Genomic DNA, 25,621 nt, shown 5'->3' on the forward strand with positions numbered 1-25,621 from the left:
AGGAAATAGGGTTGTCTTGTTTTTAGTTTCTTTTTTAATCTGCCAGCTGTTATAACTGCACCAGATGTGCAGCTTGCATTAGAGTCCGCTGTGGGAATATTAATGTCCCAAAGTGGCGGAGGTAACATGCCATTTAGTGATTTCTTATCTACCAGGAGAGTGGCAGCATCCGTTCTCTGCCATGTTCCTTCACCGTACAGGTGAAGCAAGAAATAGGTCATCCGTGGCTGGTAAGTATGTTAACTGCAAATACTCAGCTGAATACAAACAGCTGAGTTGTACGGTTAAGACAAGACTCATTCCTGATAACTAGTTTTGCTAGAGCCCTGTGGGATATCTCAGCAGCCTCCCATTATTCTCACCAATGCCTTCTTCCTTCTCATCACTCCCTGCGACTGGCAAAGCTTGGTTTTTTTCTTCAGTTTCAGGTTTTTTTCCCTGTTCTCTTTGTAGTTTTGCCTTCCATTAGTTGCTCGTTGTTTGCCTGGTAAGATTGGTTGTTGATTTTTCACATTCAGCTCAATGGGGGACATCTCCTTTCCTGATGATGGGATTTTCCCGGATTTTTCTAATAGCTGAGCCAAGTTCTCATCGGAGGAGGGGCAGCAGCCATAGATGTGTGTGGCCTGCCCTGCTCCACGCCTGCAGGGATGGAAAGGGAAGAGGCTGTTTTAGGGAGGCAGTTTGCACTTTCCCGGTGTAGCAGGGGCAGGTGAGGGATGCCAGAGACAGGTGTGCAGCGATGGTTTGAGCTGTCTTCATCCCTCCAGCCCACCCTCCTCCTCCGCAAAGAAATAAACAATTACTCTCACTTCTCATGTGCCTCAGCCTGAGAATTGCTTTTCTAACAAAACTACAGGCGAGGACTGTGAAGGTTACAGGACTGGGGGGTGGCGGCGGCACGGGGGAGTGGGGACAGTCTGAGCCTTACTTGCCTTTCGGCTGAGGGTACCTCCATGTGCAGAGCTTTGCAGAAATGGGGTAAAGCCTCCAGTCTTGACATGCTTATATTTGATTATTTTTTTTATTTTGTCACCTGCAGATGAAGGAGCTTTCCTATTTTTTTTTTAAATTACTCAACAGGATTTCTAGATAGCTATATGAGAAGCCTTACTGAATGGAAACTCCCCTCCACCCCCCGTGCACAGACGCCATACGCAACTTTGTTTTTTTTTTTTTAGGTACTTGCTTGGGATCAAAACAATGCATTGAACCTTGATGCAACTTTCTGCCTGTGGGTGAATTTGGTCCCTCATGCAGTTTATTTGCACAATGTGTAAAAAGGTTGCAAAAGGCAGTTCGGAGAACAGCAGACTGAGGAAACCTCCTCAAAAAAAGAGCAGCTCAAGTGTATCCTTCAGTCTCAGTATATAACCTGCAGAGCTAGCACTATTCCATTTGCAGTGCTTAGTTTGTCCAGGGACAGGGTTGTCTGCCCATTAGGAATATGTTAACACTTAAGTTGTTATTAAAACTTTCTTGGCAGTTGTATTTTGAAAAAAAGAGTATTCTGCCAAATATGAAGATGCTAGCTAGAGTAATGAACATTCCTTCTCTCCCGAGCTGATGGGACAGCCTGTGCATGCTTTACCTGAGAAGCTATGCCTTGTTCATTTTGGTAGGCTGCTATAAATTGTGTTCAGAGAAATATATGTAAAGATACAGCCTCAACCTTTAGGAATAGTACTTTGAGTGTGGCTCAAGGACATACAGAATCAACATATCTGGTTAATTTACCCAATTGCAGATGCAGCATCACCTAGGAAATGGGCAACCTGATGAGTAATTACTCTCAGTTCTGGTGGAGCTGACTGATGAATGACCCTTGTCTTTCCCTTACACATACTGGTAAAGAGAAAGCAAGTAATGTGTATGCTAGGATTGCTGAAATGGAGAGAGCACCCCAAATATCCTGCCTTCAGAGTAGTCATCAATATGGAGGAATGTGGAAAATGAACAAGAGAGACTGAACAGAATAGGGGTGTGGAATGATCAAATAGCCAAATCCCCTCATCCCTCCCCAATTCCTTTTTGGGTTTTTTTGTGCCAGGGTCAGAAGATTTTTTTGCCAAAGCCCGTGTTAGGTTTTCTCTCCCCTCATGATGCAGTAAGGTTGTGAATTTTTCAGGTCCTCCTAGAAGGTGGAAGGAAAGTACTTGACACCGAAAAGCCAAAACAAGTTTTCCTTCAAGAAGATGAGCCGTTACAATTTGGGGGACTAATGGGTTGAGTGAACAGTAAGTGAAGACAGATGTTGTGCAGACATGGTAAACAAAGAAAAGTGACTACTGATAGGTAAAGAAAATAGTGGTTGTCATGCTGGGAGGAAGAGCTGAGAGAGTTGCCTGCTCCCAAAACTCTGTGTACTGCCAAGAGCTTCTGAAAGCCTTAAAATAAAATAAAAATACATGTTGGACCAGAAATGAAACGACTGGCCAAAAAAGTTTGGAACAGTCTTTTGGCTTGATGGTGGGTTAACAGGCAGCAAGTCAGCAAGGAATAATTAGTTGATACTTAAATCTCTTGCTGTCATTTTTCACACAGCATTTATTTGTGTTTAGCTTTCTCAGGACCTGTCATTGTTTGCAGAAATCTGTTTGCAGGGTGTGGAGAATGTGTCTTATTTCTCATCATGCTCTCAGATATTTCTCATCATGCTCTCTTTTTTTAATAACTTTTAAACAATGTGCTGTTTTCAAATCAGAACTGCCAAAATTTTGGCAATTTTTCTTGCAGTTTGAGATTTAGTAGTGATACTCTTGAACGTCATTTCTAAATTGACTGTTTTAAGCCAGTTTAAGTTTTTTTGTTTAGTACTTCAATTTATAATACTTTGGACAGATCATGTGCATTGTTATTTTTAAATGCAAATATATAATTACAAATATTTTAAAATGCAAGTACTTGCCAAATATTTCAGGTTAGGATGTGTTATTTACGCACAACCTTAGGTTAGATTATTAGCTATTCTCCTCTGTGCAGTCAGCTGGCCCACCAGTGTATGGAAGTGCTGGAGCGGTGTCTCCAGCCTTGGGGTATTATTTGCATGTGTAAGACTTTTGCATTGCCCAGAGCTCAGGACCTGTGTTTCTTCGTAGCTTTCACAAGGGCAGTACAAGTACAGCTTCCTCCTCCATAACTACATGCAGACCACGCAGGACCGGGGGCCTGGGAAAGCGTGGTGGTTCATTAGCAGATGCGTTGTGCTTCGAAGCTCTACTATAACCTGACCTCTGTTATCAGTTTGACAGATAAAAATACAGCCATAGTAAATTAATTGCTCTGAGGCAAAACATCTTGAGAAATTGGCGTACATGTGACTTTCTGCAAAGATACGCTTTCTCCATACCTCTGTCTGCGCTGGCTACCCGCCAGGATAATCTTGGCCTGTCTGTGAATCTCAGACATGACTAGAAACACTACAAGGTGTGTAATTAATTTTCAAGATGTATAGTGCATTCAGGTTGATGCTTTTGGTTCCAATTTATAAACCACTCTCAAGGAAATCTCGGGCTCTTTTCATAATTCACCACTGAAACTATGCCAACATCTGTCTATTCTTGAAGTTTGCTATGAATACATTCAGTAAACAGAGAAAGGGAGGACTGGGAAAGGAGACCTTTTTTCCACTAAAGGGGTGAACATCCGTTTGTTTCAGTTGCTCTTTTCTCTTAATATAGCAGAGAATCCTTAACTTTTCTTGGTTACGCCAAATTTTTGTTATGCCTTTTAATAGCTTTGTTTACTTAATATAAGCACAATGTGCATAGTAAAAGTACCCTCGGCTATATGCTATGGAAAGTGCCAGTCTCTTCCCAGTCAGGCTTATTAGGTCAGTGCAACTGTTAGATACTACTAGTCATTTTTAATATAGGCAGTTCACTAAAGCTTAAGTCCAGCCAGTTGTTACAGTTAGGGGGAAAAAAGATGATATTGTATGCTTCTGTGCAATGCTGCTTATGAAAACTACAGTGTTCAGTTTCCCCTTGTGCAGAAAATGGGAAAATTTAGGTTAGAGGGACCTTGAATTCATCTGATCCTACCTCCTGCTGAGATCAGGTCAATGTTGAACTTAGTTCAGGTTGTTGGGTCCTGTCCAGCTGGGCTTTGAAAGTCTCCAAGAATGGAGATTACACAATGTCTCTGGCTCCCTGGTCCAGCACTTACCACTTTTGCGGTGAGGATGCTTTTTCATTGTATGGCGCTGGAATTTCTTGTGTTGCAGCATGTGCCTGTTACTCCTCAGCTTTTCTCTGTTTTCCCTATAAGCCCGATTCAGATAATGGACAATTGTAATTAGATTCCCCTAAACCTTCCCATCTCCGGGCCATGCAAATGTAGCTCCTTCAGCCTTTTCTCATGTCACGCGTTTTAGCCCCCAACCTTCTTGTCTCTTATTTCTATGATTGCGTTTTCTCTCTGTCTCTGCAGTATTTCTGTGGCACCTTTCACAAACACCCAGACAAGCAGTTTTACCAATCAGTGCCATAGGTGCCGTTTTATTTTGCGACCCTACAGGAAGACTGCTGGGGACGTGCGGTTCAGCTCCTATTCAAGCCTTTGTAGTGTTTCTGTTTCAGCTGCATCGTAAGGGATCTAACAGTGCCTTTACATTCATCCTGAAGGAGGAAGGTGTTTATGCCCGCCAACTCCAACATGCCGAAATCTGATTTAGGCAATACCAAATGAATTCGGTCATCTTTGACCATTGATTTACCCTTTCAGAGGAAAGTGGCTTTGATTTCTTACCCCAGGTCAGATATGATTTCAGTTATCAGGAGGCTAGATAATTGTGATTCTACCCATTAGGTGAAGATACTTAGCCAGGTAAAAGATAGAGATACTGTAAAGTCCAGGCTAAGGAAAGGTCGAAAGCGGAAATCTCACTTTATATAAGACACTAGAGAATCCAACAGTAGCCATTCCACCCTGTAGGAAGCTCTCTTATCCAGGCTTCTGTATGCCAAAGCTGAATCTATAGGACATAAATCAGTAGGACAGCTGGTTTCTCTGTCTCCTTAATATCCACTGCTGTGGAATGCACTCTTAATTCAATATCTTGTCTGGGTAGCTGCAGCCTTGCATTCGCTGGGAGGACGGACGAGCCAGAAGATGGGAGCACTGCCCCTTGGGTCCTGACATTTCTCCTCTTTCCTTGCTCATCACCACTTCTGCTTTTGCAGAGTTCACCTCATCCCTGGCCCTAACAAGTAAACGGTGTGGAGGGAAAGCAGGTGGCGGTGGTGCACTCTGTTGCATCTCCCTTGGAAAGATCTGTGTTTTCTTTTAGTCTGACTAACTTTGGCACAGATACGTACAATCAAGGTTGATCCCACGGGGAAAACAATTCTCTTTGAAGCCAGCTCTGTAATGGCACAGGGCCTTGCTTGGCGGGAGGAAAGCTCGCTGGTGGAAGCACAGCAATTCTTCCCGGGTACCAGTTGCATTACATCATATACTAGCTACTCAGCAAGGCTTACCTTTGTGTTTTGCTTTGAGCCAGTGACTATTCTCTTGTACTCCACTGAGGTGTTACTGTGTTATAAATAGCTAGTCTCTTCTTAAAAACGAAGCAACCTTCCCCCCAAATACTTTCATTTAAACTTTTCTGATAAAGAGGAAAAGCATGGTTTTATTGCAGAAGGTTTTTGCAGAAGAAAAAGTTGAAGTTCAAAAAAAAACATATTATCTGCTCAAAGAGTAGGCAGGATTAGCCAAATAACTAAGGAACTAACAAAATGTGTTCATTGAGTACTGTGAAGAAGTTGAAGACAGCAAATGGGGATTTTGCAGTTTCATAAATGAACTAACCTACAACAGGCATTACGTGGACTTTTCATGTTTTTCTTTTTTTTTTAAGATGGAAATTTTGTTCTGGCTTTAATTATTTGTTTGATTTGTGTGAAAGATTGGTATGCCTTACACACAGGGATTTGGTGGCCTTGCTGTGTGCAGTATATATGCTCTGGGAAGTACAGATTTGTTAAGATGTTGTGTGTACATTTGTTTATATGGATTTGAATTTATGAGCTTGTAAACGAAATCAACAGTATGCCTTTATTTCTTTTTACAGCAATAGATGTTCTTCATCAACTAGGCCTCGTGAAAGATGTTCAACAGCCCTCAGAGACGACAGTGCCCTCAACATCTCTGTTACCTCAGGGTGTTCGTCTAACCGTATCAGGAGTTGTACTAACTAGTGATGCACATATTGAGTCACCCATCACTCAAGTCATACCATCAAATCTAGGACATCAGTTCACCATATTAGTTGGGTTGTACTCTTACAGAGTAAATAATGCTTTCCTTTTCAGTATTAGGAACAAAAGCAGACTGCAGTTTGGTGTCCAGTTGCTACCAAGAAAGGTAGTGGTGTACACTGGAGGGAAGCAGTCTGTATGCTTTGATTATAGTGTTCATAATGAACAATGGCATTCATTTGCCATTGACATTAGCGACAAGACTGTCTCGATATTTGCTGAGTGCGGAAGGAAGTACTATAGCAGGGAAATACTTTCTGAAGTGGAGACATTTGATTTGGATGGTTTATTTACCCTGGGAAGGATGAACTCTCACTCTGTCAGCTTTGAAGGAGTTATATGTCAGCTAGATATTATTCCCTCTGCAGAAGCCTCTGCAAACTATTGTAAATATGTGAAACAGCAGTGTCGCCAGGCTGAAACGTATCGATCTCTGCTGGGAGCTCCACATGTGTCAGATGGCCTGGATGTTTTTTCAAAGATGATGATTGATGAGAAAAACCAGTCAGAAGGCATATCAGCTTATAGAAGGGAAGAAACATCAAACAATCCTGTTACCAGTGTTGCTCAGATTCACTTTCTATCAGAATACTTTGAGTCAAGAAATCTCTCTGCATCGGAGTTTCCTGAGGCCAAACCTCTGTTGCTGGAAGCTTGGCCTGAAAGAGAACTCCAGGAGAATGTCAATCTGCCTCTTCAGCAGGCGACAAGTGAAAAAAGATACGTCACTAAAACCCTCACAGGATCATATCCAAATACTCTAGATAATACCACAGAAGATGCAGGCAGGCAAAGTGAGCCTTCTCTGAACTCCCCTGTAAAACAGAGTAAAGCTAAAAGCAAGGGAGCGGACAAAGCAAAACACCATTTAGATGAACCAAGCAAAAAGCAGCAAATCTTCAACACAACGCTGTATGGTTTGCCTGCTGTCCCCTCTCTGGATAATCAAGTCAGTCCAGGACAGGAAGGTGCATTTGATGCTGATGAGACTTATCACATGGAAAACAGTTATGATATTGGTATTGATAATTATGCTTATGACTATGAAGATCTTGACAAAATGTTTGAAATGGGAAGTGTCAGAGGTCCAAAGGGGGAAACTGGACCTCCTGTAAGTTACCTTTACTACTCTCTTTACTATAATGCAGCAATATACATTTAACAGAGGCTTTGAAAGAAACCTCGCAAAGCATGCCAAAGCTGTGACTGCAACTTCTCCCAGCTGTACTGTACAAATGTTTGTCTGCCTTAAGTATGTCTTTTTCCCCGCATGTAATTTTGGTATAAGTGTTGTATATTTTTATTTACTGGCAGAATACAAAGACATTCAAGACATTCACATTCTGGTGAAGTGGTAGGCAACCCAGACTTCTTTAAAATTTGAAAGGCAGCCAGATGTTTGTAACTGCTAATTATGGAGACTGCTCACTTAATAAAATTACAGGATAAATTAATGCAGTACACAAATGTAGACACTGGTCCATGAAAAGAACAACCAGGCTGTTTGGAAGACTGACATAGTTTTCTCAGTTGAGCAATGCTTTCAAAATTCATACTTGTAGAAAGAGATCAATTGCAGAATCTAGACTGGTAAAACCATTTGTAACCCAAGGTTACAGGGTCACGCAAACCTGCATGTAAAATGATTTCTAGAACAGCCTTACAAGATTTTGTGGCATTTTTTCAGTTCACAGGGTAAGTGATCCCTGAAACAATTGCAAATGCGCAGTAGTGCTTTTAATAGAAACCCGTTTGTCCTTTCTCATTGTGTGCACAAGGCTCAAACTTTTTGATATATAAAAATGGGAGCAGTATACGTGAAGCTACAGACAAGAAAGAACAGCAGTTCCTGCTTAGCCTGGGAAATATGATAGTTAGTGCTTGTTTGAATCTTTGGTTAAAATTTTTAAACCATAGCATGGAGTAGATAATTCTACTTGCTCTTTTTGTGTGTGTGTGTTCATTTGTGTGGTTATTACTGGAAAGCAATTTGATATGTGTTAAGCAGCTCCTAATATATATTTGAATGTGCCCATAAATTTATTGTGTGTATTCTTTCAGCACTGAAATATTTTTTCTTAAGGTAGTCAGCAACTGAAAACCTATTTAAAAGTCCAATTTTTACTCTAAACAGGATCCAGATGCAAAGGGATTGTTACACAATTGAAAAATGTGTTAACAAGTAATTCACGTTGGTCCAGGGGTGTTCTTGCTTAATCTTTTCTGAATGTGAAGTTAGTCTTTTTTTCTCTTTTTGTCCCTTAACAATAGTATTTATGGGGACATATCACCAAGTATGTAGCTGTCATCAACATGAGGTTAATTTCCATTTTTGGAGCTTAGGACATTTAGTAACTGCTAATGGAAGCTTTTTAATTTTAGCACATATCTTGTACATTGTGATTTCAGTCAGTTACAGCCAAGAAAGTTAAATCCATGCTTTTTTACGTGGCACAGAAATGGCTGCTGATAATGCTGCTGGCTGTTTGCATTACTAAGAAACTCAAGTAAATGCTCTGGTTTTTTTCTAGACACAGACACTATACATACAGCATCAAAGCTGATAGTTGATTTCGAGAGTTCAAAGATGTCTATGTTACCATTTTCTATGCCTCTCAGAGTTAGAGCAGACCTTGTTTGGTATAGTCTGTAGCAATTAGTGTGGTGCATTTGCGCTGAACTGTTTTGCTGGGTCAGGATTTGAATAACATGCCCAAGGTCCTAGAGATCTGTGGCAGAGCTGGGAAGTTAATCTAGACCTTTGCGGGCACTACTTTGGCTGAAGGGGCTAGCAGCATCCACTGAAACAGAGGCAAAGCTAAAGCATTGTATTGCCAGAGAGGTTGATGCCAAAGGGAGAAGAGGCCTCTGCATGGCCTTGTCCGCGTAAGCTTTTGTAACGAATTGTGCTCCATGGAGGTTGCGTGGCACAGTACCTGGCACTGTTGTTGGCCTCAGACTTGAAGAGGTAGTCTTGGTTTGCTTTCTCAGTCTAGTACACCCATGTAGGGAAGACCAGGGATAATCCAGCTTTTATCTGTGTGGCTCTAACACTTTAATTCATAAATGCCCACAGAGTCTTATCAGTGGGGAGCCTAAAAAAGCAACACTGAGAAACTTGCAAAGTTCCCTTGAGCAAAAAATCCTCATGAGGCATGAAACACCCCCTTTTTTTTCTTCTTTCATTATGTTGTGATTGGTTTGAACCTTCTTTCAAGATTTCAACACAGAAATAATGTTCGTTCTATTGGAGTTGACAGGCAAGAACTAGCTTTTGTGGTTCTTAAACTCCTCAGCTTCGTTTTAGCTTTTAATCATCTACCAGAACTGATTCTTGCCTTGTATAATTAGGCCCCATGATCCCACAGCTGTGGAGTTCACCCACCAATGCAAAGCAGGGCTTCAGAATCCAGGCTTTCATTTATGGATAGCATATGGAAAAGGGCACCTATTTCTTCAAAACTATTAAAACCCTGATTAAAATTCTAGCAGTTGCAATGACCAAAACCACCTACAAAAATACAAGGTGAGTTTAAAGTAGAACAGTGTGGTCTCCTGAATCACTAGTTTAGAGGGAAAGCTGCTCCATTCATCTGATGAACCACTCCTTTTTGTGTTGCAGAAGGTATGAAGATTAAAAAAATAGTAAGTCTGGTGTGTATTTTTAACTGTTTAACTTTCAAACTGCTATTCTTCATTGCACAGTCCTAAAGCAGTTTGCAGTAACATGATACATAGTCCCACAGTGGTAGAAGGAGGGGTTGATGTGAGCTGAAGAGCTGATTTAGGTTAGTTGCTGGTAAGTAATTGCATCTGCAGGCCTATCTGCACAGGATTTGGCTTCCTCTGAGAAATGAGCTAGGAATTAGTTTTCTGTATTGGAAAAGCTTTCTGGATTATGAAGACACTCAGCCGGGAGGAGAAATAGTAGAAGACCAAAAGGTGGTGTTCCTTAGGCTATCTATTTGGTAAGGAGATGGTCTGGAGATACTGCCAGGACGAATTGGAAGTGCAAGCCCTGCATTAGGCAGAATTGAGTCCTGGATGAGATGCTCTTATTCCAACCAAGAGGTGCGAGGGTGAGAGCCCTGAAAGAGGGTAGTTCAGAGATCCTAAATGTGGTGCTAAATAAACAGCAGTAAGGGTAGCATCAGCAGAGATTTCACTCTTAGCTTATTTCTCAGTTGAACAAAATTGCTTGCTGAGGCTCTCCTTAGCCACAGAGGATATATTGGGCAGTTAATCACTTACCTGCAGAGCTAAAATGCATGAAACCCTCACGTTTCCCTACCCATGCTGAGAAATCTATCTCAGTATCTGCCAATTCAGATAAAAACTTAAGATTCTTGCTGGTTTATTTTTAGTAGCAAAAAGATAATGTTAGTCTTAAACATTTCTTTTAATTCACCTGAAACTGATGCAGTTTCCCTATCTTCTGCACAATATTGAAAAGCTTTAATCCATAACCCAAAGCCATATATATATATATATTACTCTGATGTTGATGACATTGCTTTGCCTGTTGTAGGAATTCTTGACAGAGAAAGGGAAGGACTTCCACAGCTGTAAAGAAAGGAGGTTAATCATACAGAAGTGACTACTGCTCTAGGGCATTTGGAAAGAGAAGTGTGTGGGTTTTTTATCATTTCCAGTGAAATGCAAATGAAGCAAGAAGAAAAAACTGGTGGACGTTCATGTTTGGTAGTATCCTTGTTGCCCAATAATTAAATTAATATCTGTCTGAAGTAATATGCTTTAAAAAGGTAGACAAAGCATGCTAGAAGTAGGTAGAAGAATTCTGAGTGACAGAATCAGAATTCCAGATGGCCTAAAACTAAAGGGATGAAACTTAGTGCAATAATACAGAAATTAAAAGTACAAATAGAGGGTGGGGAAGTGATTGGTTAGGCAGTCAGATGAGGGTGATAGTGATGTATAGTGCACTAGAGAATAAATGCATCTTACCACTGTGATGCTTGATACGTTACCAGGAGTGGTGGGTATCAGAGACAGGTTATTTTTCTGCTGGTTTTGGTATGCCAAGGCAGCAGTTTGGAGAAGTGTCCTCAGTTTTGCATGGTGAGCTTTAAAAGGATATAGACAGACTAGAAGGATTGCAGAAGATTGCAGTAACAGTGATGCAGTTATAGAAAATATGATTCTGCGTAAAGGTTAAAACAAAAGTGTGTTTAGTAATGAAATTAAGGGACAAATGTTATAGTTCTGCAAAGGGTGAGTTAATAAAGGTACTTTTTTCCTGTTCACAGAAAGTATGGCAAGACAAGAGTAGGAAATTTTAGGTGGGACATAAGGAAAACATGGCTAATCAGAATGATACCTGCACAATAGAACAAGTGATATTAGCAATGTTAGAAGTGGAATTTCCTTTCGTGGAGAGTTTTTTAGAAGAGGTTTGGAGCCTCATGTTCCCGTTTACTTCACTGCTGTAGTTCAGGTATTTGGGTGATCATGTCTTTTTGTTTTACTGAAGGACCACCTGCCTTAGGTATTTGATGGATCAAGCATTAAACTCATATGTTTGTTTAATTTTGTTTTTTTAAAAAAGTGTTTGAGGTGAGCTGTGGTTGGGGTGTAGTCAAATGCCTTTTAAAGAGAAACTTCATTGATGTTTTGCAAGAGAAACTTCAGGGAATATGATTTAGGTATTGAATGGCAACAGGATCAGCATATGCCTGTGTAGAAGTTTTAACTACTTAATGCAGAATTTACTGCTGTGCATCTGAAATCTTAGGGGCTTGTTATATATAAATGAAATGCTTCCTATTACCTCTGGCATAGGGCAAGTTTAAAACACATGCATCCACAGAAGGTCTTCAGTATCCTAGAAAATGTGAAAGTTCACCATTACGTTTATCCCAATGACCATTTGAAAGGTAGTGAAAATTTCTGGAAGAGTAGCATCTATTTTTATTATTTCAGGATTAAGCCACGATTATTTGGAACTGGAGCTTCTCCCCTCAATAGCTAAATGAAATTTTCACAATTCCTAAGGACAATAAGTTGTAGTACCTTTCTTAAGGTACATATGATCTGTTTTGAGCAAACTGATCTTATTAAATAAAAGAATTTTAAATTTGGCAGTAATATTTACACAAAGTCACTATTTTTTTTCATGGTGGTTAAAATTTCAAATGCAAAAAACCACATTAACACTTTTAATTGCTTCAGGTTTGTTTAATCACTGTTTCCAGTAGTTGGAGGAAAAGCTATTCAAACAAGTGACTAATTCCTTGGTTTGAGAGATTTGCTCACTCTCAGAAGTTGACTTCTATGGCTTATGTGGGTGCCTTAAGAGGCATAAATAGCTTCTTAGCTAGTATAAAAACAGTCATGCTGATTTGAAGTTGTAGTTGCTTTCACATGTTGAAGAAGTACATAGGGTGGAATAACTTCTTACAACTAGTTGGAAGAGCATTTCCAGGAAGTCTTGCGTGTGCTCTACTAAGTCTGCTGTCAGCAGAGATGTTGGTTTTGTTGCAGGGAGGAGTCTAAGAATGGAGATTAAGAAGTAATGTACTCTGGTTAAGGAGAGTCCTTGTTAATACTTTAGTGAAACACCTGGATTGCTGGTGCTAATTGCTGATTATTGTTAACCAGAGACTTCATCTACAACGATTGACTTTGTTTTAGAAAGCCTTGAGAAAGCATTATTCATCTCTGGCTGCATAGTTCAAAATACATTTTACTGCTTCTTTTAGGGGTTGCTGAGGGCTTGGTTGTGATTAGATTTTCTTCTTCTTTCTTGTGAATTAGTGTAATCAAAGTGAGGGGTTTGGGGGGGGGTTTGTTTGGGTGGTTTTTTTTTTGCAAAGGAAGCAGGTACTATTTAAAAAAAATTTAAAAGTCATGTAGGCAAAAATATTCTCACTGCTCTTATTCAATAAACCAGCAGCAAAGATCAGGGATGTTAATAAATAGTCACTAAGATTTCTATTAGGAAAATGGTGAGGTTTGGCTATTAAGGTATTTTTAAGGAAATGTAGAGAGCGTCTGAAATAGGGATAAAGATGAACTTTGTACTACAAATTGCAAAAGAAAGCACATTAGTTGCAACTATTTTACTTAATAAAAAATATAGTATGTTTCCCTTTGTAGCCCCAGGATAATTTTCTAAGCAAAGTGCTTCTCTGAACTTACAATTTGAGAGGAGAGATTAGAAAGCGTATTAGTTCAGCAGTGGCAGAGTGGGAGCTCTCTGTGCTGTTTCAGGTGTGGTTTTGGACCTGGGCAAGAATGCCAGGTCAAGAGCTTTCCCTGTGTCTGTCTGGTACTTTTTTTGTAGTTATTAAACAGAGGGTCTTTTTACTTTAGAAAAATATGAGGATGCTGGTGAGCATTTATGCAATCAGGCTGAATAGAGAACCTCCTGTGCTAAAAGTATGACATGTCACAGTTAGACCTAAAGACCAGGACTGTAACACAGATTTGTGTCTTCTAAATTACACAGAGTGGGAAGTGCAGGGTATGGGTTTCAGCATGACTTAATGCAGTATGTATGGACATACAAATTTTCCCAACTATAAACAGGCAGTTGCACTACAGTTAGACTCCTAAAGTTGTTATGATCAATTGGAGAGGAAAATCTTTTTTTTTCTTCCTCAGAACAGTGTTTTTCCCAGAATTGTCCAAAGTGGCCAAATGAATTTAATTGGCTTGACAATGCCTAAAGTCCGTAATCAGCACTGTCTTCTCTGCCAGTGACATTATCTTTCCAAGGAAAAAGAAATACCACTGCCACAAAACTTTAGGTATTTAAAAATGCAACTTTTATCTTAATAAAATGATTTGTTGATTGCTAATAAAAACCCAAAGGGTGTTTGTCTTTTTTCTCCTCTTTTTTTTTTCCTTCTCTTTTTCCTTTTTTGCAAAGCCTGCGAGTTGGCCATTTCGGCCACCATAGTTGCCCTTCTGATTTCCCTGGTATCCCTGCCAGCTTTCAGCAGTGGTGTTTGGTGATGGGCAGTATGATACTCAGTGTTTTGCCTAGTGCCTCAGCTGAGAGCTGTAGTATATACAGAACACAGGAGTGCGAGGAAGCCTGGGTGAAAGAGCAAGTTGAATCCCTTCCTGCTATCGTCGACTGACCTCCTTCATGGGGTCTGACTTTCTTGATGCCTATTTTCCCTTGCGGTAGGAGTACTTGATTTCTGTTAAAGCTGGGACTTGCTGTGCTGGCATTTGGATGGGAGCTGAATTCACCCTTAAGAATAGCTCATGCCTTCTTAGGACTCAAGTGTGATAGATGAAATGTAATATAACTTAGTGCAGACTTTAGTCTAGAGCTCTCATTTGTATTTGAGTACAATGAAGTGGATCCTGGGTTTTGAATGTGAACAGCAATCACATACAGAAAAGGAAAGGTTTCTATGGTCAAAACAACTGATATACAGAGGGTGGTACACTGTCTATATTCTTATAGTGACTAATAATCTACTTTATTTGCAAAAGATACATCTAGCTATGTACTAGCATTTAAAAAAAAAATCTGCATTTTCTTTAAAAAGAATGATTTTCATTATATACAAGGGCAAACATGCTACCAGTTATTCTTATCAGAAGCTTTTAACAGAAACTGAACAATCCATGTTTATTTTCTTCTATTTCATGTCTGTCTTTTCTGTGAAGTAGTATCTCATTTTTTCACAGTTACTCTTGACTTTTCTAAAATGTTGTTTGGCATGCCAGCATGCTTATTAAAAAGGCTTAATTATTTTCTATTCTTTGTTTTGAAATACACTGCACTTGCTTGTTTCTAATCCTTGAACTGATCTCTTCTTCCTTTAATATAAATAGACTTAAGTAAAAGTCAATTAAGTGTTAGCTCCAATTCTTCTGACATAAGATACTTTCTAAACAGAAATCTGATTTGGAGCCAGATTAAAAACACACATGCTTGTAGTTTGGGAATTGGTTTTCAAGCTGAGGTGGTCTGCATGAGCAGAAAGTCATCCGTTAGAAGAACTGGTCTGATTCAGACTTGTGATACTGTCCTTGTATCGGATTTAGGCTCAATTGTTTTGATTTTCTATCACCAGGGTCCTCCGGGTCCTCCAGGTTTACCTGGTCCATCAGGAAAGAGAGGTCCTCGGGTGAGTAAAACGGCTAAGTTCTTCTGTGACTCTAGGCAGGTCACCAATAATCAAACTGGAGTTTGCATAATTTTGTTTTTCTCAACTTTATTCATATGCTTGGTGATTATGAAAGTGTATTATTCGTAACACTTGGCAGATAGGTTAAAATAAGGCAAAGCAAACAGTTTTTTCCTGCTGTCAGCCTCCAGCTTAGTTAATTCCATGTATGGGCGCATACACAGAGCATTGTTACATTTGTACCTAGCTTTTGCTGCTCACAATACTAACTTGTAGTTTTTCCATGCTGCTCCCATCTGCTGCAATCTAAGGTCATGTTCATTTGTTTTTGGAATGAGGGGGAGTGAGCAATGCATGCCACAGCAACAGAGGAGCAGGCAGTGGATACAAAATTAACCACTGCAAGACAGAGGGGGGAAAAAAAACCACTCCCAAAAATCTGTGTTAGTCTCTTGTGTTAGAGCAGCTTGATAAAAGAGGTGATAGTTATCTGGGTAATTTGCCCAAGGAATGAGCAAATGTTGATTTATTTTGTGTGACTGGGTGTACCCCAACATGAGCAGGGACAGCAGCCTTGCCCTGTGCCAGGGAACAGACCACAGGCTTTGCCACAGTGAGCAGAACCCCGCGCCCCAGCTGCCAAAAGCATGGGAGAAGCCTGTGCCACTGCAAGGACTAGTTGATGGGGCAAAAGAGGGTAAATCTGTGTTTGCACAACTATGTACAAAAAAAATGTTTGAGGAGTCCCTGAGATCGTGGTTGATTTGGGGGGTTTTAGGGAAGGGCAGCTGGAGAGAACAGATTAGCATTTGTTATGTAAAAGATTTCAGGCCATAGTATTTGGGGATGTAAGTGGTTATGGCTGGAGTGCACTCATCTAGGCAAATCGCAAGTGGGAGATAAGGGAGTGGTTTACATGAAGGCTCAGCAGACGTGTGGGAGGAGTTTTGACTCAGCCTTTGAGGAACGTTTAAACAAACTGCTGCTCAATAGTGTTGAACATCCTGTGCTTTGCTGGCTTTCAAAACTTGGTCTGACTGGGTAGGAAAGAGCACTGGTCAAAGGGGCCGAAAACCAAACTGATGCTTCAGAGCAGTTGGAGACAAGGGAGTGGACGAGACACATTTGAAAGTATAAAATGAAAAGCATTCCTTCGAATCCATATCATCCTGACTTCTTGGATCCTTTTTTCAAATTATCCTTCTACGTAAGAGCTGACAATTCTTACAACTCAGCTTTTTATGTTGCATAGTGCCTCTGTCGAGGATACGTCTGGCGTCAGAGGCAGGATCCCACATACCCAAGTAGATCCTCACAAGTGGGAAGTTTTCTTTGGTTTAGAGGAGGCTGCCCATATGTTTAAAGCCATGCCTGTTGGTGAGATCTCTCTTGCTCAGTTGTTGCTGGTTTGGTTTTTTTTTTCTGCAGGTCTTTTTTTATAGGTATAGAGTACTTAAGAGCACAGCGCTCTACTGTGTGAATTTTCTGGATTAATTATTGGGTAGGATATGCTTTCCGATGTGAGGAGACAGCTTACAGTAGGGTGCCTGGAAGAGTATGGAAATAGCAGAGATGAATATTTACTAGTAGTTCTGAGTTTAAAATACATATTTATATGGGCCGAGAAAGTCTATAAAACTATTTGATCAAAGAAATAAGCTTTTTTGAAATGTCAGTGCTCTTTAATTCATACAACACTGATAAATTCAAGCAAGTATAGCTAGTGAAGATACACAGTATGGTAGAGGAGTTTTTTGATCCAAAAAGCACATAAAACTTCATTGATGCAAAGTTCATGTCCACATCTACCAGTCTGCCCTGTGACTTCTGTCTTCTTTCACATGAGCTGCCATTTGTGATCCTGAAATGTGACCTGAGGTGTCAAAGAGAAGCAGCAGAGTGCGGAGCTGCATTGCCCGGGCCTTCTTCAGGGTCTCTCAGGTGTGTGTCCAAACTTGATCCTGACAGAGATTCACATGGGTTGGACACTTTGGGCATGGTATCAATGCCTGATTAATGGTTCGAGATTTCCATTAGAAACTGATTTTGAGCTCTGTAATTCCATGGTAGAGAAGTCCACATCTGACAGTTAAGGTTTTCTAAGTGTCATGGTTTGTTCTGAGTTTCTCAATAATGAAATTTCAGCAATTTCAGAATTAGTCCGTGATGAGATGAAATTCCCCTGATGCCTCTCATTTCACAAGGATACTTTTGCACCTGTGTGTAGCAGCAAAAGCTAGGAGCCACTGCAGCTACATTGGCACTTCCTATTTGTTTCCGTTTTCCTAAATCCCTGAGGGCACCTCCTAAGTCGCCAGTGTGCAAATTAATGTCTCAAACAGCATGTGGGATTAGCATTTCTATGGAGTTATGTCAACATTGTCATTAGTGAGAGGGAGCACTTAACAGATAGAGCTTTCAGTGTTACTGTGAGGTGTAACCAGTAAATTCAGTCTCATGTGAGGGAAAGACAAAAGCTGCCTTTATCTGTTGTAAGACCACTGAATATATGAGAAAGCTGAAAAGGATTCTTACTATTTTTGGTATTTGGATTAATTGTTTGGGTGGAATTTTGGCCTTAGTGAATTCAACAAAAGCTTTGTTGCCAACTTACCAGGGATGGGTTTTCACCAGTTTGGTCTTTCAGTGTTTGGAAGATGAATAGCTTCTGACAGCCGTTGCAACAAATATTTTCCCTAACGCACAGTTTGTCAAGGAGTGAGGATTGCTGAGTGTATTGCGGGAACAGACACTTATCCTGGAAGGTGTAGATAGTCCTGATAGCTTATTCTGTTCCTGGAATGGTTTAAGTCCAACTCTTCTAGTAACAAGCCCATTTTTTTACACTGACTGTGGGAGAATCAGGTTGGTGAAGGGTTTTTGTCTGTGATTTGTTTAGAGAAGGTGGAATACATTGCTCTGAGTCATCTTTTAAGTCAGTGAGAACTGATCCACTTACTTCTCTCTGAAGTGTATAGCTGGGTACCTCAGAATGTGTTTTTTCTGATTTTATCCCATGCCTCCAAGTTTTGTACCTGGAGAGCAACATTGCAGTAACTGTGTGCCAAATACCTGTTAAGAATTGCTTGGGAAGACAATAGAAACTGAGGTTTTTAAAAGAAAGGGAAGTACTCAACTTCACTTTTAATTTTTTTAGGAAGATGTACATGTTTTATTTCTTGAGGATCCTTTGAAAATCCCAACCAGTACTTCTAAAAGCAACAATGATGCAGTAAAATGATTCTCTGCAAACTGTTCACGCTTGTTCAGTGGAGTACTGAATAATCCCACTCTTTTTTGAATTTTTGTTTTGTTGTTTTTTTTTATAGGGTATTCCAGGACCACATGGTAATCCAGGTTTGCCAGGATTGCCAGGTCCAAAGGTGAGTTAATTTATCCATGTTGCCATGTAAATACATGAACTTCTTAATGACTTTTTGGAAGCTGCAAAACTGTTTCCTATAATAGAAGCAATTGGCCTTCTTTGGTTTACAGATGGAGACTGTTACTATAAACATATTTTAGTTAAATGTAATCAATCACATTGAACTTCAAATCAAAACAAAATAGCAGTTTATTCAGGGGGAAAAAAAACCCTGTGTGTGCAGAATGATAATCTGGAAACTGTTACCCATGCAAGTAGTCTGTACTTCCAGAAGAGTTCCTGTACATCAGCTTGGCCTCTTTGATAAACTGGAATTTAAGTGAGAATAAACATTTAATTGCTGTAACCTTTTGCCTTGTTTTTTAAAAAAAAAAATTGTCATTCTCTATAAATTCCTCTTTTTTGTCAGTGCCCAACCTTTGATATTTAAATACTCTAATATTTCGGACATTATCACTTGATTAATATGCTAGAATAATTTTCTGAAGGTTTATGCATGTGATATTTAAAACCAAAGAAAAAATACTGGACTGGAAGCTCAAATAAAATCCTTCAAGCTTGTGTAACATAAGCCCTTTAAATAGATTTGACAGATTTGTGCAGTTGCAGAATGCCTTCAACTCATATTTAGTTTGAGCAATTTGATAGATATGTTAGGAAAAAAACCAGCAGCAATCATGATTTGTTTTAGTGCGATTCCTAATGGCAGGAATCTGACCTGTCATGACAGGTGTTTAAAAACTGCTCGAGGACATAAAAAGAAATTTAATAAAGCTTTCAGTGTCAAACACTACAAAACCAAGTGACTCTTTTTTGTGTGTGCTTTTGTTATTATCTAGTTCTGTAGGAACAGTTAAACTTGGAGATTCATAATTACTTTTTACAATATTTACGCTGGCTGTATAATATAATACATCTCTAGGAAAATAATTGTAACCAATTACTCCTAGGATTTGTTTTATAATGTATTTTCCCCCTCCACTGGATCATGATCCTGATCAGTTCTGTAGCTGTCACCATGATTTTAAGAATAGAAGGAACTACGTGTGTGCATGTACTTATATATATAAAATATATATATATGCATATGTTACTAGGTGCTTAGCAATCTTTCATTTCTGTTAGACTATAAATTATTCTTTCAATCCAAGTGTCTTCTGAAACACTTTTCTTTAAATAAAAATTAGCCAGGTGCTCACCGAGTTTTGACTATGAAGATCCAGTTGACCCACACTGACTATGTAAGCTGAAATACTTTTGTTTGATCTTAAAACATTGCAGACGAGTTGCAACAATTTTCTGGCAGTAACTTAAGGCAGAATTTTATTCTGCCTTTGAGATGCATGTGTTTTTCCCTCCTATGCTGAAGCATCCTTTATGTACTTGCTTTTGAAGTATGGAACAACGTTAGCTAATACACTTATAGTATAGTATCCAGCCCTGGACGTGTGCTAGCAGTTCCAACCGATAGCTGATGTCCTCGGCATTTAATTCCTGATAAAGAGTTTATGGGTGTTTGTAAAGTCATTTAAAAGTATTCTTGAGGTTTCGCTGTATTCCTGGCTCTCTGAAAAATAGATTAGTTAGGAAAACCTAGTTTGTGGATTCTGGCACTGTTCTAACTACATTGTAATGTTACATAGATTAAATAATGAAGTGTTTTATTTTATCCTCACATCTTGACCTGTGGTGACATGTTGTTAATCCATAACTGAAGGCTATGCATAACAATGGCTGTTTGTTTTTTTGATTAAAAATAATGAGGAATTAATTATGCTTATAAGGGAAAGGAAAGGCTATGGGTAAGTTGTCAGAGGCCTGTGTTTTAACTAGCCGAGAGCCGATCATGATTTTATTACAACTCTTAGTTTAATATGCCTGCATTGGAAAATGGAAGCAGAAGACAGATTGGAGTTCTTCGAGGAATATAACTATTTACCTTCCAAAAGGTAAATTAGCTGGAAAATACTCAGATAACTCCTGCCATGCTGAGGAATGGTGTTCTCTCTGACCTGACACATCAATTTAACACAACAGATTCATTTTGCGATATTTCCAGGCTTTATTTAGTATTCAACAGTCTTAGTTTCTCAAGTGGCCTCACGCACAAATCTTAACTGCAGAGGGAAGGATAACCCCTGACCTGCAGTACCAAACACAAGAGGAGGATCAGGCCCTGTAGCATTTCAAGTAAGAGCCGCGACTTCACAGGTCTGAAATGGCTGACCGCCAGGAAGCCTCGCGCTGCTTGTCTTGTATGTCCCTCTGAGCAGCCGGCGTTGCCCCCGAGAGTAGGATTGTGCTGGCAATGTCTAAACAGCTGTTTGTCCCAACTTTAGCTCTCTTTCAATGAAGGGCATGTATAATCTTTAACCTAGTGCTGCTGTGGGATAACTTTTATTAGTAACATTTATTTCCTTGGCTATGTAAAATGTATTTTTGAGTGAGAAGAGTAGATCTTGATGCTTGTGAGTAACACCCAGTGTTATTCTACAGGTTTGAAATCAAGAGCACTGTTGTAGCCTGTGCCACTTATATGAACAGGTCAATGAAATGTTACAGTGCCTTTTGCATGCGACTTTTAGCGTGAATTAGATGAAGGGTTCACCATTTCCTCCTCAATTACCTTATTTTTAGTTGTTAGCGCATGAATGTGGTTTCAGCCTATGGCTCTGGGAACTCCCCAGGTGACTGCTTAGTCAGCGTGAAGCAGTTCACCCAGGGCTCCCTCAGGAGGTACCTTTTGCTGGTGACTCCTGTTTTAAGGGCCGTGAATTTGACTATGAGGGGTGCAGGTTTGCTGTGGTGGCAGAGCTGCTGGTAGCCAACAGCTCTGCAGGGCTGGCTGCCAGCCCCTGCTGGCCCTGACCAGCCCCAGCTCCCGGCCCAGGCAGGCCCTAGGCCTCTGTGGCCTGTCGCCCTGCAGCGCCTGGCGCTTCGTGTGGCGGCGGGCTCTGGCAGTGGGGATTTGAAATAGGAGAGATCAGTGTGGCAGCGTCTTTACCCTCTCTGCAGCCTAGTCTCAGATGCACATGGTAACTTCTGGCCAGAAATGATGAGCTGTCTCATCTGCTAGGAAGTAGTTTGTAATTGAACAAAGGCCTTCGCTGTATGTTTACAGCTGCGATGTCTGCGCTGCGTGGGGAAGGTACTGAGCGTGAGGAAGCCTGGGCAAGATTATAATCAATGCAGTAATATAGCCCGATAATCTTGCACAGTGTTTGGGGAATACGTGGTGTCCTGAAGTGGTGGAGGCATGGGGAGAGCATTTCAGCTGGGGTGTCTGCTGTAATCCTGCTCAGATTTACCAATAAAATCTTCTTATCAAATGTTTTTGTGACATTATGAAATTTGGAAAATGTAAATCTCATTTTGATGTGAACTCACACTATTAGATTTTGTCGTAGTTCTTTACTGAAAAAGTTATGAGAAAAAAAAAATCTGTAATAACAAGTGAATTTTATATGAATGTTTCCCCTCCTCTTGCTATAACTGTGAAAATATATGTTTCCACATATATTAGTAAAAACTCTTTTCCCTGATGATATTAATGAGCTTAATTTCTCTGCAACAGGGCCCTAAAGGAGACCCAGGATTCTCTCCAGGACAGGCAAAACGTGGAGAAAAGGTAATATTTTCTTAATTATAGAAAAATATTTTGTCTGTCCCATTCTGTTGTTGAAGTTTTGTTTAATATTCAGACAAGTTATAACAGCACAATACTTTGTATTTACTGTGACGCTGGTGTATTTTGACACTTTATTGTGTGAGACTGACCAGTGCAGACACAGGTGATGTAATGAACCAAAGACAAATTATACTGAAAGCTGAAACTTAAATGATATACTCAATTATAAAAATAAAATCAAAAAAGTTAAAAGGGAAATACTTTTAGAACAATGAACTTGAATTCTGTTTGCACTGATATAACAAAGTACAGATTCCAGTTCTCTTTACCTTGCATTAGTACCTTGCATAGAAAGTTGCGTAAGGCAGACAAAATTTGGTGATGCAAGTGCACACACTATTGCATGTCGTGTTGCATGTAACCGCTTTTTTAACAAGCCCTTGATGCTAAGATTTGTCCTTTCACTTCAGAAAGAACACTTCACACTCCTTTCTTGCGAGTTCCTCCTAAGCTGCTTTAGCCAAACTAGCAGTTGCTCTCTCTGTCCAAAATATTTGAGTATAAATATTTAAAATGGTTCTTCACAGAAATTGTGGGCTTGAAAGCTTGTGATTATTTCACTTTTAGGTTGTAAATCTACTGACTATGTATGAACCTTTAAAAACAATGTGATAACACTAAAAAAGTAATTGCATGTTTGCATTCTAATGTGTTAGCCTACGCTGTATCTTTTAGAATATCTTGTATTTATGCTAAGTTTTATTAAAAGCATTTGCTAGTAGTTCAATTGTGGAACACTTGCGCTAAGTAGAAAACACTGTAAGAGTCCAGGACCACTCTCCGTAATGAAGTAAGCATTAACAAATAACTATTGTTTACTAGCTGCCGATGTGTACATAAAATAACTTTTTTTTAATGGATACATTCTGTCAAACCATAAAATGCACCAATATATATTTTCAATGTTAAAGGGCTGCTGAGCAAAATTCAGAAATGTGTCTGATAAAAAAATGAAATGCAGCTTTTGTAGAAATAGCAACATTATTTTAAGCTAACCAGCTTTTGCTTTTGGCAATCTAATCATAGTGTTGTGAGCTGTATGTGTCCACCTGAAACTCAAGGTATATTCTTTGGCATGAGCCCAAGTTTAAAGCCCACCTATGTATATGTATGACATACACCTAAATATATATGGAATGAATCTATAATCCAAAAATGTGGGATTGATATGCATTTTTATAGTTCTCACTATCTTGGGTTCTTAATTTTTCACCCAAGTCAAATTTGCTCACCCTAAGTAATGGACTTCAATTTTCTTTGATGCAAACTCACTTCCAGGATCTGTTCATGGACTCATTGAATTTGAATTTGGGCACTAATCCTGAAAGAGTGAGTCTCTTCACTGTGAGTTCTGAGCAAGGAAAAAAGAACTGGAACAACATTCCCTCCTCCCCCAACTGCAACAACCATATGAAAATGCATCTTTTTCCAGCTGCCTAGCATTTGAGATGCTCTAATTCTCATTCACATATACCATCATGTAGTTGCAAGGTTTAAAGAACTTGAATGAGAACAGCCATATGTCACCATAACACTTTTGTCTATATGCATCTTTCATGTTGTATTTTACACATATTAGATTTATGCTATGTTTTATGCAACACATACCATAATGGTGTCCTGATTCCTGGTTGGGGATTGTTGGTATAACAGTAACACAAACAATAAACAGTAACAGTTAAATATAATATATATTAATTTGGGGTGAAACCACTCACTTCTCAGCGAAGGGTTACCTCAAGAATTGTATAGCTTCTTCACTCCCGTTTATGTTGGCTAAAAGTAAATGTTGTAAGGTTGTGAACTAAGTCTGTTCCAGCCATGATTTGGCCATCTTGGATGGTGCAGGAGCATGCATATTGCACCAGGTGGTTGCAGTTGAGGAACTGTTGCCTTTTCAATTTTCTTCCTCTAAAAAAAACCCCCAAACTTACGCCAGATAAAACAACATTAGCTACTTCTTCATACCAAGTGTTCAAGAATGCAGAGAAGATATGAAGTCCTACATGTTTATAGCCCTGTGTCATGTTCCAGTGAAGCATAGTGACTCTGGATGTTTTTGTTGTACAGGGTGATCCAGGCCCCATAGGCTTTCCAGGCCCACCTGGGACCAAAGGCCAAAAGGTAAGATTCTATTGCCATTTTTGTGTAACCCTCTCTGGCTCAAATCCATGGCTATCAGGTGGATGTCTGGTGGTTAAGAGGCAACAAAAGGGCTTTAGGCCCGCTGTTGGTACTGTGACTGTCTGTGTCAGGCTCCAGGGCCAACAGTGCAAAACCTTCCCTTGCAACTAGATCAAGTGAGATCATGGCAACAGAATGTAAATCACAGCTGCTTAGGTTGGTGTCCTTCAAAAGGCATGGTGTGCCCCTGCTCGAACCGAATAGGTACTAGGGAAGATAGGCTTGCCTGCGAGATACAGCCATTTTTAAATCAATTATATTCAATTTTCAGTAATAATTTTTTCATTTCTTTTTCTATATTGTGTATTTTGTAGCATAGAAAAAGCTCCATGGGATCATGTGCTCAGTATTTCTGCACTGATTTTTTTTTTTCCCCCAAATGTGTACCAGAATTGCTGAAATAGAACTCAGGTGGAATAAGTTCCAATTTTGGATGCTACATAACGCGATACTCTTTAATATGAGAAATGTCAGGTGCCACACGCTGCATTTAAGAAATATATCCAAATTATAGCAGTCCTATGTATACAGGAAAGCATAAGGCAGACAGGTAGTTTTGGGAAGGGAACATGAAGGATGTCGATAGAGGAAATGAGACAACCTTAAGAAAATGAGCACAGAAGACTGAGGGAGTAAATATAGTTTGTTTTTTTAAAAAGTCTAGTCACTCATTTTTAGAATTGACCAAAACATAGTAAAAATATGACCAGAAAAGGAAGCTATCACTGAATTAGCTCCAGGAGGAGTGTGGAAATTTATTTTGCCAGACATGTGGCCCACAGTTCTATGAACTGAGAAAATGTATAGCTGTGACAAGAATTTGCATCCCCTCTGTTGAGACTTAACCTACAAGCCTGGACACTGATAGCTTTTGTCACCGCTGATCTTGGGCTACCTTGAGATTCTCCAAGTATTGTGCTTTCTTATTTCATTAGGTTTATAGTTTTGCTCCAAAAACAAAGTAGTTTTTGTTTTAAAGCTTTTTAGATCGGAA

The 25,621-nt window shown here is 39.7% G+C and overlaps 1 protein-coding gene across 1 annotated transcript in view; it reads left to right on the top strand.

The window, feature by feature from the left end:
- Positions 1–5,370: 5,370 nt before the first annotated feature.
- Positions 5,371–25,621, top strand: part of LOC104074050 (collagen alpha-1(XXIV) chain-like) — a gene marked incomplete at its 3' end in the record, with an annotated part of 31,583 nt that continues 11,332 nt past the window's right edge. Inside the window, exons 1-6 of the mRNA XM_009574026.1 lie at positions 5,371–5,434; positions 6,074–7,371; positions 15,317–15,370; positions 18,700–18,753; positions 22,330–22,383; positions 24,514–24,567. Of these exons, the coding sequence (XP_009572321.1) occupies positions 5,371–5,434; positions 6,074–7,371; positions 15,317–15,370; positions 18,700–18,753; positions 22,330–22,383; positions 24,514–24,567 (1,578 nt within the window). The remainder of the gene's footprint in view (positions 5,435–6,073; positions 7,372–15,316; positions 15,371–18,699; positions 18,754–22,329; positions 22,384–24,513; positions 24,568–25,621) is intronic.

This window comes from Fulmarus glacialis, unplaced genomic scaffold, assembly GCF_000690835.1.
Source record: "Fulmarus glacialis isolate BGI_N327 unplaced genomic scaffold, ASM69083v1 scaffold37083, whole genome shotgun sequence".
NCBI lineage: Eukaryota > Metazoa > Chordata > Aves > Procellariiformes > Procellariidae > Fulmarus > Fulmarus glacialis.